The sequence below is a fragment of the Anastrepha obliqua genome, chromosome 4 (genome assembly GCF_027943255.1).
Source record: "Anastrepha obliqua isolate idAnaObli1 chromosome 4, idAnaObli1_1.0, whole genome shotgun sequence".
NCBI lineage: Eukaryota > Metazoa > Arthropoda > Insecta > Diptera > Tephritidae > Anastrepha > Anastrepha obliqua.
The window spans coordinates 7579623-7599487 of record NC_072895.1 but is presented as its reverse complement, the minus strand read 5'-3'; the positions used below and the strand labels follow the sequence as shown (position 1 = coordinate 7599487).

The 19865-nt window shown below is 38.6% G+C and overlaps 2 protein-coding genes across 2 annotated transcripts in view; both read right to left on the bottom strand.

Moving 5' to 3' along the window:
• Window positions 1-407: 407 nt before the first annotated feature.
• Window positions 408-19332, bottom strand: LOC129244963 (uncharacterized). Its single transcript, XM_054882893.1, has 3 exons — window positions 19225-19332; window positions 2507-2908; window positions 408-2344 (listed from the first exon to the last, which is right to left on the bottom strand). The coding sequence occupies exons 1-3, from the start codon at window positions 19274-19276 to the stop codon at window positions 633-635; spliced, it is 2166 nt and encodes a 721-aa protein (XP_054738868.1). The 5' UTR covers window positions 19277-19332; the 3' UTR covers window positions 408-632.
• Window positions 19333-19865, bottom strand: part of LOC129244964 (uncharacterized) — a 56690-nt gene continuing 56157 nt past the window's right edge. The window contains exon 3 of the mRNA XM_054882895.1: window positions 19333-19587. The gene's annotated coding sequence lies outside the window, so the exon portion shown is untranslated. The remainder of the gene's footprint in view (window positions 19588-19865) is intronic.

Below are 19865 nucleotides of genomic sequence, written 5' to 3'. Positions count from 1 at the left end.
CCGACTTGTTTATCCATGGGATATGAAGCATAAGTGATAGCAAAATTTATTTCCGATTAATAAGAGGTATCTGGAGAAGAATTTGCGAGGGTATTTCTAACACAAAAGAGCTTTCGCCAAAAACCCACTTGCTATTAGGGCGAAGGAGGTAAGACATACGCCACAAGTTGGAGAAGCGCTTGGCCATCACTTTTATTAAAATTGTTTGAAGGTTGATGCTGGTTGAATTTCTTCCTCATAAGAGCTCAATTCCCGGTTTATGACGCCATACTCCCTATCCGCAATAGATTGAAACGCTGTTATTATTCCTTCAAAAAATACGAGTGCCCTTTCCTGTGCACGTAATTATTATTTTTTTATACAAACCTCTGCTTCGTCGATATAAAAACAAAACTTTATAATTTAATACTAACAAAAATAGTTTATTCCAAAGAACAGTTCTTTAATAAAAATAATGAATACTCTTATTGTTCACGCGCTTGACTGGGATTTTACAAGTGCGCTACTCTAACCAAATATTATCGAGTTAGAAAATTAATAATAGAAATCATTCGAGTGCCTATCACGCCATGCACCATCCAGCCTTGTTCTTACATTGTTCACACCAACTTACTGTGGCCGCCTGCCGCCAATTAAATTTTCTTCAAAAAACTGTTGGGCGGTGTTGTGACAGTCATAATAGGCTCATAATTATTGCAGTCATTGTCGCAGAAGGAACTGAGCGAAGCCACCGCACTGCCCGCCAATGTTTCCATGGTGAGTATGCCCATGTGCGCACTTGTCTCGAACTCTTTGATTATCAGATCGACCTTACTCTTCATGGTGCTGTCGACGCCCGCACTAACGCCCGACGATGGATTCTTTAGTATTGGTGAAGCGGGATTGCTGCCAGTGTTGTTTAGAGAGTCACTGCCGCCACTACCATCGATCATGTCATTCAATTCGAGGCTCTGAAGTAGATTTTCCTTTTCACTTTGTTTGCATTTGGCTGGCGACGATGAATTGGAGTTCGATGAGCTGGTACTGCGACCCGACGAGGTTGTCTTATTCAGCCGATTAAAAAACCAACTTTTAACCGCTGTACGCTCGTTGCCACACGCATTATTGTTGTTGGTGTTGGGGTTCGCGTTGCTTTGATTGTTAATGCCACCATTGCTGCTCTTCTGTGGACTGCCATTTGGCGTGGTCGATTTACGTTGCTTCTTGTGCTCCTTAAACGTAGCCGGAGAGGTGGGTGTTAGCGCCACAGCTTCTACATCGCTAGCGCTGCTGCCGGAGTAAGTCTTTTTAGCGGCCTTTTTTAAGCGTTCCGGCGTTGGGCAGGCCGACAGCTGACTAGACAACTTGCTGTGTACATCCTTCACAATGGATTGGAACTCGATTTTCTCGGCGCTAAGTGCGCTGTGCTCACTTAAATTTAATAGCTCTGCGGTTTCCGCTTCGGTGTGATTAATGCTGACCGTTTTGATGGGCTGGGGTGGACACTTCGGCACGTCGTATTCAAAGCAGTTGGCCATATCGAGCGCAGAGAATGCTTCCTTCTTCATTGGCAAATTAGCTGGTCTGTTGTGTGGTTTGTCGGTTTGAAAGAGCGGTGAAGGTTCTTCGTATATGCTGTCATGAATTGGCGCGTGATTCATGTGACCCATGAATGTCATCTTCTTGACAATGGGCGGTGTTGGTAGTTTTCTAGCGCTGCTCTTCATGTTGCTAGCGGGTGATGTGTCACCACGTATAGCCGCTTCTACTGCGATGATCCATTCTTTGGCATCTACTTCGCTATTGGCTTGGAAAAGGAATTTCTTATTGGGATCGGCAGTGGTGATCTGGAAGCATACCTCACGTCGCTTGCCCTCGCCGTAGTGCTCGATTTCGATGCCACTGTGCTTTAAATACAATGTAATCGTTGGATGTGCTGCAGTAGGCCCATCGGCATAGCACAGCAGCCAATCGTTGAGCACACCACAGTAATACTTTTTACACTGATCGAAGAATAAACGTTTTTCGACACGTTGCAGCTGTCCATATTTGGTGGCATGCTCGATGGAGAGGTGACCAGCCGGTAAATCCATATAGGGACAATCCACCGCTTGCATCGGCTCGAGTTCAGGTGTTATGGCCTTCTGTGTCTCATCTCTATCGTGGCTTGATACTTGGCAAATATCGTAATTTTGGGAGCCATTGTCATTCTCATCGCCCTCGCTGTCGTCATCATTATCTTCGTCGTCATCGAAATCATCATCACTGTACGCTAGACTGTTGGTTTTGTTGCTAAGTCGTGCCGAGCACCGGAAAGTTTTATCGCTTTTCGTCTCATTATTCCAGTCACCATACCAACTGGACGCTAAATGTAGGAATACAAAAGCAAAATGGGTAGAATTAAATATTAATTGAAAGCTATTTGACTTTAATTAACTCATGACAATCATTTATATACGCACACATACCTACATACACGCGGTTACATGCTGTAAGCATTGTGGGCAGAGGTCAAGCGTTTACTTACATTTTTTGCCACAAGTTTTGCCGCCCCCGCTCATGTCCAAATAAGAGGCGTCTTCATGCTGCTGTTGTGTCTGTTTAGAGACGTTCTTTGTTGCATTATTGCATTGAGTGCCCACATCACTTGTCCTCGTTTGCATTGGCAGGCCGTTGACCCCATTACCGCCATTACCGCCATTGATGCCTTCATTGACTTCGTTTGACTTCACTTTTCCGTTGACAATAAATTGACTGTTATTAAGCGGTGTTGTTGTTTTACTTGCATCTTCCTTTGAATAGTTCGCCAAGAGTAGCTCGCAGCGTAACAAAAGATTTAGCGTTGACTCCGCCTCAGTGGCATGAAACATATTTGACGTGTTCTCATATTCGGAGGTCTCCAGTGAGGCTCTAAAATGCTCGCGTACATCTAAAATTGTTGGAAATAAAAAAATGTGATTACAATACCGTTGTATTTACATAGGAATGTAAATTATTGCAGAAAAGAATTGGCGCTGAAGAAAAATATTCGTAAGTTTGGATAGCTGTAATGTTTTATATGGGTTATATTTCAAAACAAGCTTTTCAAACAGCTTCCAGTTATTTAAGGGGGGATTCTACTGTAAAAATCAAATTTTCATGGATTTTGTTTTCATACTTGAATTAATTTAATTAGTAAAAAAAAGTTTAGGGTTACATAAACACAGGTCTTGAGTGTACAAAAAAATTTTTTAAATTTATTTTCATTTCAAAATGGCAGCTGTACAGCCGCTCCCCCGAAACGCCTTTTGAAATCTGCCCACACTGTCGCGCATTTAAAAAAAATCTGAAATGAAAAAAACCAAATTTTTTTTATTATATATCATTATTTTTAATTGCTAAGCCTATTACTTGCAAAAAAAAATTTTTTTTGTAAAATTTTTGAAGTTTTTTAAAAAATCGACATTTTTTTGTTGTCATTTTGTTATTAAAAAAGGGGTTATAAATAATAAATTTTTTCCCACCATAGCTTTAAAAACTAGTAAATATTGTTAAAAATATACTATCAAAGTTTGAGCTTGATATGTTAATTTTTCACGGAGCTGTGATGTGGGCAATTTTGAAAACGTGGTTTCGAGAAAAACACGCTTAAACAATTTTTCATACTTACAGCTTAATCAGCTATTCCTGCCCCATATAACATTTCGTCTGCTCTTAATATTCCATTATCCTCTTCAAGAAGAGCCTCTGTACGAGCTTTTCGGACTTCGTGGGTGGATTCAGAGCGACGTTTAACCTTTTTCTTCTCACGACGATTGTGGACGAAAATCGCATATTCATAGCTGCGCTCGCCAATTTCGATTTTTAATTCTTGCATAATCCACAATATTGCTCCCCTCTCTTAATGCTTTATTCTTTTATCCGAAATAATATCCAATGAGCATTTTCAAGGTCAAAAGAATCTATAGATATTCTGACATGGGTAACCAAGTAGAAGGTTGGAGTAGGGAACGTCTTATCTCTTGATCAAGCGCATATGACCGTAAACCGCTCGAGCGCTCAGTTTATACCTGCTTTGCTAAAACTTTTATAACTTGAAAACTATTCAAGATTTCTTTTTAAGATTTTCATGGAACATTCTGGAGTTGTTTCTGAGTATGTTTCAACAAAAAGTAAAAAATCGATTTTTTTTTAGTTTTACAGTAGAGGCCCCCCTTAATGGATAAAATAATTATTAGCTCAAAGCTATGAAACGATAAATTTTAGCGATATGCAGGAAAAGTTATTATTAAACTCCAAGGATTTTTGCTCTCACAAGTAGAAGAGAACAAGGATTGAATAGCCACTAACAAAAGGTGGAGCAATTTGGACGATATAGGGACACTTGAGATATTGGAGACTTGAGAACTACACGTACACTTCGCGAATGGTGCGACGAAGGAAGAAGACTGTGCTTGCTGAGCTATTTAAACCGAACATACGGCTTTTCACGGTGCACTAGTTTTATGACCGCATAACCACCAGGCTCGGAGCTAAGCGCAATGATTTCTGTAGGTACTGTAGATATGAGAAAAAGGTAGAGCTCATTCAGTACTTCTTTGTGGCAGCCCGATATGCCTATTCTGCCTTGAAAATGACGACACTGCAGAGCATTTTCTCTGTAGCTGTCCTGCGTTTTCCAGACTCAGACTTAGGATATTGAGTTGCGATATACTGAGTATGGATAAAGTTCTTAATCTTCCTTTTCCGGATCTCTTAAGATTCATCAATGAATCCAAGAGATTTGTGGAAGAGTGACCTCAAACTAATTTATCCGTCTTACCACCCACTTTTTATCTTTCCTATCTCTATTATTTCTACTGAAATCTATCCGGGTGTAGTACAATGTTCTCCTGACTGAGTGCTTGGACTTGTCCAACCCCCCACAAATCTAATCTAATCTAATCTAACTTCTTTGTGAATGCCTCACATTTCGAGGAATGAGCATTAGATTTCCGTTAGACTATTTCTTCGAAGACTTAAGTAGTTTAGGCTTTGCTTCTTTGAAGTAACTTATTGGATTCGCCAAAAAAATTGAGATGATGTAAGGATATGTAAGCACAGGTATTGAACAATTCAAGTGAACTCTTGATTAAAGAGCAGCCTAGGATTGGTTAGGTTGCGGTGGTTGCCACTCTCCATGAGGAATTAGAGGAACCCACTTAGGCTTGAAAACACATTGTGATAGCACTAGTTCGGGCTGCCAAAATCATTCGTCTCTTTGATATACGAAGAAATATTGTGGATGCAAGCGAACATCCTAGTCTGACACACATTCAATGACGTAGGAGTTAAGAAGGCGAGGCCCTATGTTCCATATAGGAATAAAAGGATAATATATAGAAGTCTACGCTTATTGGACAGCAGGTTGCGGTTGACAATTAAGAGTTCGTCGTAGTCAAGGACTTTGTCTACCTAGGATCCAGCACTAACACCAACATCAACGTCTACCAAGAGATCCAGCAAAGAATAACTCTTGTCAGCAGGTGCTACTTTGAGCTAGGTAAGCAATTGCAAAGCAGTTCCCTATCGCGATGCACGAAAAAAATGATCTAGCAATCACTCATCCTCCCGGTCTTGTTGTATGTAATGAAGCGCAGAAAAATTCAGCAGCTGTGCTGGCTAGATCACGTTGAGCGAATGGACAATAACGCTCCGGCAAAGAAGGTACTATTTTTGAAATGCGCTGGTGGAACTCACAGAAAAGGACGTCTTCATCTATACTACGTTGGACAGATCAAGCCGAAAACTGGCGTCAACGCTGCAAAGGCGATTGTCGCAACATTTTGGTAGCGGTCAAGACCGACCATCGGTTGTAGTTGTCAGCTAAGTAGGTAAGTCACGTCGTAGCAACACCGGGATACTGACAGAGGTAGTGTTCAATGCGCTCCACCTCCTCCTCGTCATTAGAGAGAGTCCCTTACGCTCTCCATGTGTTTCCATTAAGTGATGATACCCACTACTGCACTAATGGAAGGACGGTCTGGATTGATGCGAGACCAAGTTCTGAGTTCATTCCTTCCAGTTCATATGTAACTGTTTAGTAAGTAAGTAAGCTCTATCATCCATTTAGTGTTGGTCAGTGCGATGTACACCGAGATGACCCAGAGAATAAAGCGATGCCACATAACGGACAGAGTTGACTGATTTAAGATAAGTTCCTTTCATTGGCAGCTCATCTGCGCTTCCAGGGGGTAGCCCAATCTAAGTTCTGAATTTCTGAGAGCGTTGTTCCTATCGAAATTTATGAGTTCTTAGGTGGAGAATAATCAACTTTCAAAATGTCGCCTAGCACTGACCTACAGTTTCAAGCCGATTCCGAACGGCAGATATTTTTTATGAGGAGCTTTTTCGAGGCAGAAATACACTCGGAGGTTTGCCATTGCCTGCCGAGGGGCGACCGCTATTAGAAAAAACTTTTTCTTCATTTTGGTGTTTCACCGAGATTCGAACCTACATTCTCTCTGAATTCACAATGGTAGTCACGCACCAACCCATTCGGCTAGGGCGCCCACTTTGGTCAGTTTCCGGTTATTGATCAACTTTTCTTTTACTTTATTGATCTTTTCATCAGTTTTCGATGCCCATGTCCTGCCACTACGTTCGTCATCCTCGATAGATTCACGATCTCTTCTGAAGCGTTCTTGCCTCTCAAAAATCGTATCATTACTGAAACAGCTTCCCAACATTTCTAAGGATTTCTTACCATTGAATCCGCGAAAAATTTAATACAATCTCGTTGTTGCAATTCAAAATTAATTTCTAAAACTGTAAACAGAAGTAGATTTGCTCAAAACGGGCTAACTTTACAAGTGTCTTTTACAAATGTCAAGCAATAACGCGAAAATTTTAGTAGAAATGTTAATCGCAGATAGAGCAACCTAACAAAAGAAAACAGAACTCAAATTAGTTGACGTATAGCAGAATATCAACTGGCGGTTGTTCCGGCAAGTTTTGATCAAGGTGACATGTATGTAGAATCAAGGAGCGAGAGACTGGCTTAGGCCGTTCTCTCAACTTCGCTCTTTAAACGCCTGCTAGGTCTACAAAAAGTAGGTTGAATTAGCGACATACTTAGGCACATAAGGGATCGTGTATTGTGGGAGAAAGAGAAAGAAAAAGGAATATATAATTGGCGCGTACACCATTCTTTGGGTGTTTGGCCGAGCTCCTCCTCCTATTTGTGGTGTGCGTCTTCATGTTGTTCCACAAATGGAGGGACCTACAGTTTCAAGCCGACTCCTAGTCTTTTACCCAGATTCGAACTTACGTTCTCTCTGAATTCCGAATGGTAGTCACGCACCAACCCATTCGGCTACGGTGGCCGCCGTATAGCTGGAATAAAAAGGAAAAAGAAAATGAAGTGCAAGTTTCAAGTGGTCTCAAAAATTGCACGTAAATTTTGACAATTTTTTTCCCCATTTGATAGCGAGTCTGCATCTGTTTAAGGGACGAAACTCATAAGAGGTCCAGTTTCGTGCCACATATTTCGCGACTCTCATCGATGCCAAATGAATGAAAATTGAAGTGTTTGATGGTTCATTTGGCGTCGCTGCATAAAGTGGTGGACTACTCAGTCAGGGCCAAAATTTATGCAGAATGCGATTGTGGCTAAGCCGAAACGCAAAAGCAAGCCTTAGGCTGGCTGCTTGGATACACCTTTCCAAGAAGTAAATTTTTAACACGGAAAGCTAATCATAAAAACCTTCTGCTATTTGGAAGTGCTTCTATTTAAGAGAAAATTTTAAGGCGCGCACAACATACTGGCGGAGAAGTTCGGCCTACACCTTCCAGTGTTGAACGCGGCACACTTTTATGGCTCTGAATGTTTCCGAAAGCATACACTCGTACCCGTATGCGAGTGCCTAATCGACAAAATAATTGCAACCAAAATTGTAAGCCGTAATAAAAACGAGTTGCACTACCTAATGATGTAATGACTTTTTAAATACCTCATCACCTTGGTCTCGGGTTACTGGCACCATAAACACCAATTTGATTAACCCTTTTATGAAAATAATGTCAACTAACACTCCTTTAACACATAGACAGGTACGTGAAATTATACAAAATTTCCGCTATTAAAAAATAAAATGAAATTGTGAATGCCGCAAGATGAAGCGAGCGGAGCAGCAATTTTTTTGGTTTCCAAAATACAAGAAAATTCGAGTGTTTTGGTTGCTTAAACTTGTAAAACTTTTCTTTTTAATGGTTGTATGTATGTATTATGTAGTTGTGTGTGTTTGTCTAATGAAAACATAGGTTAATCAAAGCCAAGTGAAAGAGTTAACGAGGCCCTAGAGCTGTGCAACTAATTAACTGTATGTACATATATACGTAGGTATGTATGCTGACTGGAGTCATGAACCACTCAGTCACCGGTTTTGCCCTGAAACTTAAATGACTTACAAAAAACAAGTGTAAAAAACCTACTGGCTGTTAAACGATGATGAATTCATAAGTAGTGCGAATGTGTTGATGTTGCGACATGAAAAGTAAAAGCCGGCAGAATAACGGTAACAGCATTTAACAAAAGAAAAACCGAAATTATGAAAAAACAAATAAATAATGAAAACTAAATAAAAAATGCTAACAGCGCATATACACAGAGTAGTATTAACCTCAGACCAAAGACAATGCATAACGCAAAAAAATGCTACATTGGCAGCCACAAAAATGAAATACGCGAATGAAATAAGAAATAAAAAATGGCAAATAAAAAATCAACAACAACAATAATGCGCAGTAGACAAAAACCGCAAACGTTGTTACAAATCGAGGCATTGTGGCAAACCAAATGAAAATACGTTAGCACAAAGTAAACTATCTAAAGGGTGTCCCACTAAGATTGTCGGTTTTTAAATTTGGAAAATACATTTTTTTTAAAGGCGTAAATATTTTTATTATAATAAACAGTACAGATATGCAGGTTATGTATGGAACACTATTTACCTTACAGCTCATAAAGGAATAGGTCAAAGTACATACTCTAAAAGCATCAAACATCAAATGTTTTGAAATTTGGGGTTATATGGCATTTTTGGGATTTCGGAAATAATCACATCGGAATGGAAGGAAAGTTGCTCAAAAAGGTTAACTTGTCTGATTGCAACAACTGGAGGGGTATTGCACTGCCTCCAAAGTATTGAAGGCGAGGCTCGAAAATATGATGATTTTCAACATCATGTTTCGACTTGACTTTAACAAAATTTCAAAAAAAAAAAAATTAATAATTGTAAAAGTTATCGCTGCTTGTGTGGAATCCGTTTCTCCAGAAGTCTCTTGCGATGATCATCACAAGTCTTTGGAGATTCATCTAAAATCAATCGGACAAGAGAAATTATGTTTATTAATAGACTAGCAAACCCGGCCCCCTTCGCTGGGCACACTAAAATAGAATAGATATGGTTTAGAACAGAAAATATTTGGTTTTCATATTATTTATTTCTTTATTCTTTATTCAAGCGCTTTGGCATAAACAATATTTTTTGTTTTTCTATTTGTTTTTGAGTAAATATAAAATATATATAAAATATAAATTGAAAATCAGGAAAAAAGAAGATTGTTTTTAAATTTCAAATCAAGGCATATGAATAAACAATCGTCTTTTTTCCTGATCATCCATGAATTTTTCGTTTCAATTTATATGTTTTATTAAGCATTGGAGCTTTTTTAACCATTATCCATTTATATTTTTCAAAAAAAAAAAAAACGAAAAAAATTGTTTTTTCCACGAACACATAATTTCATTCGGATTTCACATTAAATTCTCAAATTTCGTAAGAAATTATGCACTGTTCCAAAATCCACTCCAAAAAAATTCACAAACAATTTTTACATGTTGCACTTACGTTTTTTCCTCATGGCATCCAAATCAGAAAGAAATATTGACACATTGTAACTCACACTGTCAATTTGACAGTTCAGTTCCGCCCCAAGCGTTAAAGTGGCTGGCTCAAAAGAACGCTGTACCCGTTGCCACTGCTCCGAATTACAACCAAACTTTACGAAACCCATTTTCAATACTTACTTAATAATGTGCATAAGTTTGGTTTAATTCAGTGCAAAGACACGGCGGGTCCACGTTTTGACATATATTTCGAGACCCTAGTCATCAATAGGTATGAAAATGACCCCGTATTAAAGCACTTATCAACAGCTTCCATTTGATACCCATATTGTACATACACAACCAAAGGTTACCCGGGTCCACGTTTTGGTCTCTATCTCGAGACCCTAGTCACGGAGCGGATGGAAATACTCTGAACTAAAGCATTCATCAACAGCTTCCATTTGATACCCATATTGTACATACACATCCGAAGGTTTCCCGGGTCCACGTTTTGACCTATATCTCGAGACCCTATCTACCAATAGGTATCCAAACTATACGGAAACCATCTTCAATACCTTCTTAACAATGTGTGTAAGTTTGGTTTAATTCGGTGCAAAGACACGGCGGGTCCACGTTTTGGCATATATTTCCAGACCCTAGTCATCAATAGGTATGAAAATTACCCCGTATTAAAGCACTTGTCAACAGCTTTCATTTGATATCGATATTGTACATACACAACCAAAGGTTACCCGGGTCCACGTTTTGACCTATATCTCGAGACCCCAGTCATGGAGCGACATGAAAAATACTCTGTACTAAAGCATTCACCAACAGCTTCCATTTGATATCCATATTGTACATACACATCCGAAGGTTACCCGGGTCCACGTTTTGACCTATATCTCCAGCCGTATCCACCAATAGGTATCCAAACTATACGGAAACCATCTTCAATACCTTCTTACCAATGTGTGTAAGTTTGGTTTAATTCGGTGCAGACACGGCCGGTTAGCGAACACACACAAAAAGTTGACTTTACTTTATATATAAGATTTTTTTTCAGTTTGTGTCCGAAAAATCCAAATATCTTACGGAACCCTATCTTTTTCCAAAATAAAATGTACTCCATGTCACTCGTGGATAATGTAGTTTTCGAATGGTGAAAGAATTTTTAAAATCGGTCCAGTAGTTTTTGAGCCTATTCGTTACAAACAAACAAACAAACAAAGTTTTCCTCTTTATAATATTAGTATAGATAATCTTGTGCCTGATCGAATTTTTATTTTCAAAATTAACAATATGGCAGCCTCAGGAAATATGTTTCAGATTTTCGAGAAAAAAAATTAATTTTTTTGGAAAAAAGAAATCCTTCGATCAGGCACGAGGCTTTTTTGTTTTTCAAAAGCAGTATAAATTTTATTCAAATCGGTTTTTAAGTTACAGTGATCACCAGTTCAAAAAACATAGTTTTGAGAAAAACGCATTTAAAGTTTTGCGAATGCTACGGAGCGCCCGAGCGCCCTTCGTTAACTGTTGAATAACTCGAAAAGTATTTGCTGGACTCATTTAAAATTTTCAGACAACATTTTTTTAAGATATTATACTTTATGAAAATGCAAAAAAATCTAATTCTGACTACCCCTAACCCCTTAATAAAATCATTTTAGATCGCACTGTTGAGCCAATAAAAACACATGGGCTGAAAAGTCACGGCCCTAACACTTAGATGGCAATACTTACACTTAGATGCACCACGATTATGAAAAAAAAACTCTAAATTTAACAAAATGGTGGAGTTTGGCAGAACAGTTCCATATTACGCTTGAAAATCGGCTTTTTGGTTGGGTTTTTTGCAAGCCAATTTCACATTTTTTTCCACCTAAAAAACTAGAATTTCATTGTCTCGAGAAAGAAATACCAAACAAGTTAAAAAGATTCAGGTCGATCGGATCATTTGCTTTCAAGTTAGAAACGCAGTGAATGTGAAAAAATTTGCTTTGAAAAAATGCACTTGAAGCTTTTCATTATTGTAAATATCTATTTAAAATTTTATTAAAAATTTTGAAGGTATAGGCTATCAAAAAATGAAAAAAAATCGAGGAAATGTTGTTATAATGCAACTTGAATTCCAACGATAGTAAAAAGTCCATATAGAAAAATCAAATAGAATAGTTTCTGTGACCACAAAAAGACGCAAATACAATACGGCAGGAAGCACCTCATCTTGCAAAAAAACAAAAAAAAAAAAAAACGTTCAATTGGGACGTTGAGTTATCACTCTTGAATTTCCAGCAACCGAATGCAACAATTCATAGGAATAAATGGAGCTCCATCTGATCTGTTCTGCGCTTTTCTGAGAAATAAGTTGTGCAATTCCTCTTCAGCAACAGTCAGGGAATGCCGATGACCGGGTGCGAAACCTCTGAGACCAATTTGTTTAACTCTTTCCTTGCAAGCTCATCAGCGATTTCATTTCTCTCTATGTTCCTATGTTCTGGAACCAAAATCAGAGAAATGTTACCTGCACACGGAAGACATTTGATCTCCTCTTTACAGGAGTTGACCGATTTGAATCTGCACCAAATGTTGATATCTCCCTCGCTCCTGTGTTCGCTAAACATGCCTGCCGGAGCGAGAAGACGTTGTACATCCAAAGAATAACCTGTGGCTTGAGCCTCCACTTTTGGCCGAGCATAGATTTGCAGGAGTTGAATGCTATACTGGCCTTCTTTACCCGATTTTCAATATGTAGCTTCCAATGGAATTTGGAGTCTAGTGTGGCTTCAAGATTACTAACTTCCGATAACAGCGGGAGAAGGTGGTTATTCAATTTGGGAAATCGAAAGTGTGGAGGCTTATACTTACTTACTTACTTACTTACTTAGGTGGCCATAACAAGCCGTTACCTAGTTACGGCCGACCTCACTAGCTCTCTCCAGGTGCCTCTGCTCCGCGCGCGTCTTCTCCAATTCTGTACACCAAGCGAGCATGGGGTTTCCTCCACCTGGTCTTTCCACCGGAGCAATGGTCTTCCTCTGCGTCGGCTGCCTTGGACTTCGCCCTCGAACACCTTCTTTGCTGGAGCTTTTTCATTCATACGCACGACATGCCCTAGCCAACGCAGGCGTTGGATGGCGATGCGTTGAACTACGTCAATGTCGGCGTAGAGCTCATACAGCTCGTGGTTCATTCTTGAACGGTAGTCTTCGCCAACGCGCACAAGACCGAAGATCTTACGAGGAACTTTTCTCTCGAAAACCCCAAGAGCGGCTGCATCGCTTTGTGACACTATCCATGCCTCTGCGCCATAAAGCAACACGGGTATGATAAGCGTCTTGTAAAGTGTCAGTTTGGTTATGCGAGAGAGGGCTCGACTACTCAATTGCTTACTTAGCCCATAGTAACACCAATTAGCAAGAGTGATTTTCCGTTTGACCTCCAAGCTTATATTTTCTGGTAAATAGCACTAGCTCCAGTTTGTCAGAGTTGATTCTGACGCCAGCGACTGAGTACAGCCAGTAACCTTTCAAAAATCTTTAGAACCACGTCATCAGCGTATGCTACTACCTTAACCTTATTTAACATTGTCAGAATTTCGCCAATAGCAACTAGCCAAAGTAGGACCGAAAAGACACCACCCTGCGATGTCCCCCTGTGCACAAAGCTCATAATGTGCCTTATTAAAAAAATATTTTCATGGAATCATGATGTCTGTAAGCAATCAAATGCGGTTTCTTAATCAAAACCGTCCCTAAACTGCTTCGTAAAACTCCCGAGTACTACTACGGGGAATGGATATAGAAGGATTCTAGTCAATACTCTCAACAATACATGCAATATCCGAACTCAAACATTTCTCTTCTAGGCTCGCTTTAAATTTCTCGATTTACTGGATTATTGTACAGCGGTGAGGTTCGGTTTCAAACCGTTTCTTGCAGATTCCCAGCACTTCGGTTGTAAATTTTCGAAACTCTTATGCCTTTTGCATTCGTGTAATATTCCTCAACTTAAGCTCAATATCCGCACAGGCCAGCTGCTAAATAACAAAATTGAATGCTCGGCACAAAAATGTGGTTAAGCTCAAAATAAGTTGCCGTAGTGGGACACCCGGTACTTGTATGATATTACCACTATTACTAAACCAAGAAGAAAAAAATTAACAAATCCTAGGTGCTAGACCACTGATGGCGGTTAAGTGAGTCAAGTCAAAGTAAACTAATACAGTGATCTAAGTAAGTACGTACTCGTAGTTGGTGCGAGTTGTTAGAAGAAAAAGTTGAATGCGTAAACAATTCTTTGAGAAACTTTTGTGGGCAGGGCTTGGCGGTGTGGTATTAATTTAGTTGATGCCGAAGAGGTGTGGTTAGTACTATTTAAATTTTAGGTATTATAAATAAATGTTTGCTTTATATGTAATTAAGTGTACGTCCAAGAGAATTAGTCAGCGCCAATACTTTCAAGGCACTTGAAGTTGGCCCAACCAAACTGTGCGAATTGTGGTAGAAAGTCTTTTCTTGCCAGAAGTAGGTTGCCAAGCAATTATGTAGTTGCAAGCGTGCGCTGTAATGCGATTCTGTGCTATATATTTTTTTATAATTGCGAAACGAATGAGCTCAGAAGCATTGACTTCTTACTCGAATTATTGCTTTAAAACAACGCTCATACAAGTGGGGAATTTTTAGATTTTTAAGAAAGCAATATTTTTCGTTGTTTTTGTTTTTGAAAACTTCCATTGTGATGATAGTAGCTATGGAAATAATTTCAGTGGCACACACAAAAAAAAAAAAAAAACAAAAATAATATTCGAATTTTTTTGGGTCACTTTTTTTTGTGTTTTTATAAAGCATGAACAAAACAAGGTGAATCTATTCAAGGTGGTATCGGTACATCAGCTGACTTTTTTTTTCTTTCGCCGTGTTCATGTGGCTGTCAGCCCCGCAATGAAACAAGGCGAATTCATTCTTTGTTTTCTACTTTGCCAATACTTTGCTTTGACAATCAAACGTACAAAACATTGTTGTTGGTGTAGTGCTATCACCTTTATAATTTTTTGAAAAGTTCACCCACTGCATAGAAGAGACTTCTTCTCCATGAAGTATCCCAGTATTTAAGACTCCACAACTTTTATGCTCCGAAAATTTAGAAGCCTGCGCTCTAATTTTCTGCCACAATAAATGTGCCACCATTTTTAACTCCACGGCTTTTCCAATAAGTAAAATATGTATTTTATCGTAAGTGGGTTATTAGAGTTATTTCAAATAAATGGTGGTTAAATTTCAAGGGCCGATGTTGAATGTGAACCACACCTAAACGTCAAGTTTTTTTCTGCATTTCATTTGACATTTTTCAATTTCACACTAACTCAATTTGCGCCATGGAAAGATACATAATCGAGCATCGCGTTAAAGTTATACAGGCTTATTATGAAAACGGGCGTTCAAATCAAAATGCACATCGCGCACTTCGTAAAGAAAATCATCTTCAGTGATGAGGCACATTTTTACCTCAGTGGAATCGTCAATAAGCAGAATTGCCGCATTTGGGCGAATGATAATCCAAGAGTGATTGCCGAAAAACCAATGCACCCACAAAGAGTGACTGTTTGGTGCGGTTTATGAGCCGGCGGCATCATTGGGTCGTATTTTTTCCAAAATGAGGCCGATCAGGCAGTTACTGTTACTATCGTGAGATGATAACGAACTTTTTATGGCCCGAATTGGATGGATATGGATGTGGACGATATGTGGTTTCAACAGGACGGTGCCACTTGTCACACAGCTAACGAAACAATAGCTCTTTTGCGCGAAAAATTTGATGCCCGAATAATCTCACGTCGCGGCGATGTCAATTTTCCGCCAAGATCATGTGATTTAACACCATTGGAGTTCTTTCTTTGGGTTTATTTGAAAGAAAAGGTGTACGTCGATAAGCCAGCAACAATTCAAGAGCTAAAGGATGAGATAATTCGGTACATTAACAGCATAGAACCTCAATTATGTCTCAGCGCCATCGAAAATTTGGACCACCGGATGGAGGTGTGTCGCCGAGGTCGCGGCGGCCATTTGGCCGATATTTTGTTCAATTTGTAATTGAGCCATACCAGTATTATCATAATAAAGAGAAATAACAATAATTTCCTAAAAAAATTGTATTTTGTTCAAAATCAACACCAGCCCTTGAAACTTAACCACCCTTTATTTTATTTGTTCAGGCATTCGCATGCAGCTGCTATCCTTGGCTGATAAAAGCTGGCTGGGTTGAAAGGTATTTCAACTGGATTCGTGACTCAACCCCAGCTGTACTTTGTTCGTGACCTAGGCTTGACGTTTAATGTTTCATGACCGTGACCAGTAACGCACGCGACACCAATTGAACGGTAGTTATGCACCATTCACTCTACTACAGCTCACGCCAAATTCTATGGTAATGGTAATGGTTGTATGGGTTAGGGTAAGGCCTTTATGCACTATGACCAGATTGATCTATTATGCGCCCCTAATTACTTAATTATAATGGTATTTAGTATACCGAGGAATCGAATCAGCTTCTTAGGAGGGAGCAATTGTAGATGTTCCTCCTCTAGTAGGTACGAGCCCAGGATTCTGTGTTGCTTCTGTGGCCTAATGCCTCAAAGTTGGTTATTCAGTGTTCTATAGACTCCGCTTCATCACAGCAGAACCTGCATAATCTTGTACTAGATAACCCCATTGTGTTAAAGTGTTTATTAGGGATAAAGTGACTTGTAAGTGCTCCACAGAGTAATCTTATCTAGGGTTAGAGCAGATTTTGCTCTGTTGGCATTGAAGTTCAACGACTTTTTGGAGTGATTAAGGCCGCTTGTGCCGTTCCAGTGTTCCCTGATTTTTGTTTGGATCCGATTTTTGGTTTCCTGTTTTATATTATTTTTGTTAAAGCCGTAAAATGGAGTTGGTACAATAAATAGCCCTTCCGCCCCTTTTTTGGCACAACAGGCCTTCTCGTTTCCTTCGTGTCCTCATGTTCTGGTACCCAAATCAGTGAGACATGACTATGAGTGGCCAGTTTATTGAGTGCATTGGACATTTGACTTGAATGTGAAGCTATGCAAGGCTTTGAGAACCGATTGGCTGTCCGAAAGTATTTTCATTTTTACTTTCTCGAACCGTCTTTTGGATATGATTTCCATTATGGCGAAGACCTCCGCATGGAAAATTGTGGTATCTGTACTTAGTGTTAGGGATTTGTGTGCACTAGGCCCCACTATTCCTGGTCCTACGCCTTGGAGCATTTTGGAACTATCTGTGTATCATTTTTGTGAGTCATCATTTATCCATGTTGGATTAGTGTTCTACTCTTCCCTAGACGGAAAGATAACCAAACTCTATACACGAGTTAAATTGCTATTTCCCACCATTTTAATATCATACCTAGATCCGCACTAATGAGAAACATAAATCTCTATATGAGAAAGTCATTCCTTGCTTTTCAAAAATACAAAGGTGAGTTGTACTGACGCTTACTCCCGATTTGATGGTGTTCCAAAAATAGAGAGACCTACAGTTTTATGCCTACCTACAGAGAGACTTGCACATTTATGGTTTTTTCTGAGGAGCTTTTTCAAGGTAGAAATACACTCGCAAGTTTGCTATTGTCTGCCGAGGGGTGACCACTATAGAAAAAACTGTTTCTATTGTGTGGGGGTATCATGTCCAATTAGGAAGAAAAATATTAAAAATAAAAATGAAATAAGTAAATAAATATTATAGAATTTCACTTGATTTCATAATTTTTGAAGATTTCATAATTTTCAAAATTTTTCAATCACGACTAACTAATTGTTAGAATACTTGACAAGCAGACCCAAAATACTGAGTTCACACAAGTGTCTACTGGTATATTTTAGAGATTATTTAGGAAACTTATTTTTAATTTTTCAATATTCCTATTACTACCTAAAAAATAACTTAATAACTTAACTTCAATTTTTTTCTATCCATTGGCGTTTCGTGCTCGAGGTTTTGGATCATTCGGCCACAGCAGTCGAACATTCTAAGCGACCTAATATAATGTTATATTAAGGGGTTAGGGGTAGTCGGAATTTTCAAAAGTACAGGGTTTTCCAATAACAGGTGTTATATTGAATAGTCCGCTATTTCGGTAGATGTCACTGTTGAAGCTGTCATTTTTTGATATTTGACAAGCAGAAACTACGCCCATAATAAAAATGGAACGATATACGCGTAAACAACGCATTGAAATGATTAAAATTCACTATAAAAATGGTGAAAATTTGGCAGAGACAGTTCGTAAAACTCGAACACTTTTGGGTCATCGTGAAACACCTTGACGGACCGCAATACAGAAATTGGTGAAAAATTCGAGCGTCAAACGTCATTACACCGTATTTTGCATAAAGATTTGGGTCTGAAGGCTTATAAAGTCCAGTTAACACAAGAACTCAAGCCGGCCGATCATCAACAAAGTTACGGCGCTACGTGCCACACAAGCAACAAAACCATTGATCTTTTACGGCAATAACACCTCTTATTGGAAAACCCTTTATTAATGCTATGTTTTAAATTTTGTAAAATAAAGCAATTGACTAGCAAACAAAAAAAAAAAATGGTTGAAAATCATAATTTTTTCGGGCCTCTGACTACTCTTAACTCCTTAAAGGAAAAATAAATCCATTATTTTTGTGAAAAATTTCTGCGCAAATGGTTTAAAACTCTTTTATGGTCGATATTTAGCGCCTGGGCGATGCTATGACTACTAACATGCCAGTCAACTTCGATTACTTCTGTGATGTTAGCGGCATTTTTGACATTATCGACATTTCCTTTAATATCAAAAATGGGCATTTCATTTCCCTAGGAGCGCCACAGAAAGAAATAAAAAGTATTTTATTGATTTTCCACAACATATTTATCAACATTCCCACAAATAAAGCTAACGAACAGCTGTCCAAAGCGTTTATTTATTCAGATTTTATGGAAGCTTTGCTTTGCGTTTCCTTGTTGAACTCATTCTATCGACATCGAAAATAAACCAAAAAAAGAAAAATGACAAAATTAAAATGGAAATTCATTTTCTTTAACGCAGTCTAACATTTACGAGCAGGAAAAAGTTTTCAGAACCGCATGACTAAGCAAAGCCATTAACATTAATAGAAATTTAGGCCGTCTCTTAGTTGAGTAGAACTAACACATATGTGTGAAAACGTTATAACACATACAGACAATCCATCCATCAATACGTAACAGCAATGAATAAACTATTAAAATTGCCATTGCATCGCAATGGAATGTTAGTAAATATTTACATAGGTAAGCTTGTCGCACAATAGCGTGGGGAAATAAGTGGGGGAAATGAGAGAACATTAGTGAAATAAGTCAAGCAAAACGGCTTACCGCGTAGAAATTGCTCGATATCATTAACGGCCGGTTGCTCTTTCCAATCCATTTTCGGCTTTGTGCTTCACCTTTATTTTGTGCTGATTCTGCTATTTATTTTTAATATAGTACACTTTTCACTTTATTGTAGAGCCATAGATTGCAATCGCGCACTGTAGGGGGTGAGGAGTGTCTACGATTAATTCGCTCTTACTTATTTTGCTCTTTTATGTTTCTTTTTTTTCTATAAAATTTTGTTGTTGAATTTTACGCAATTGTTGATTTGTGCAAACTTGTATTATGATTTCGTTTTTTCACTTAATGTTTTATTATCTCACATATTTTATTATTTTATTTCCATCGAAAATCCATTTGATGTTGCTAATGAAAAATATTAACAATTTAGTGTTAAAAGTAACTCATCGATACAATGCTTGCGATCACGATTCACACAGCTGGAGGGAATGGTAGATAATTTTTTTGATTTTCGATTTCGGTTTTGTTTGTTTATTGATCGCTTAGATCGATTTGTTGTTTTGATTCACTGCGTTTATTGCGACACGTCTTGCGAATTTTTTAAATTTAATTTCTACTAGTTCACACCATTTGGAGTTGAGCAACAGAACCGGATAAGTGAATGCAGACACATCACTGCTAAG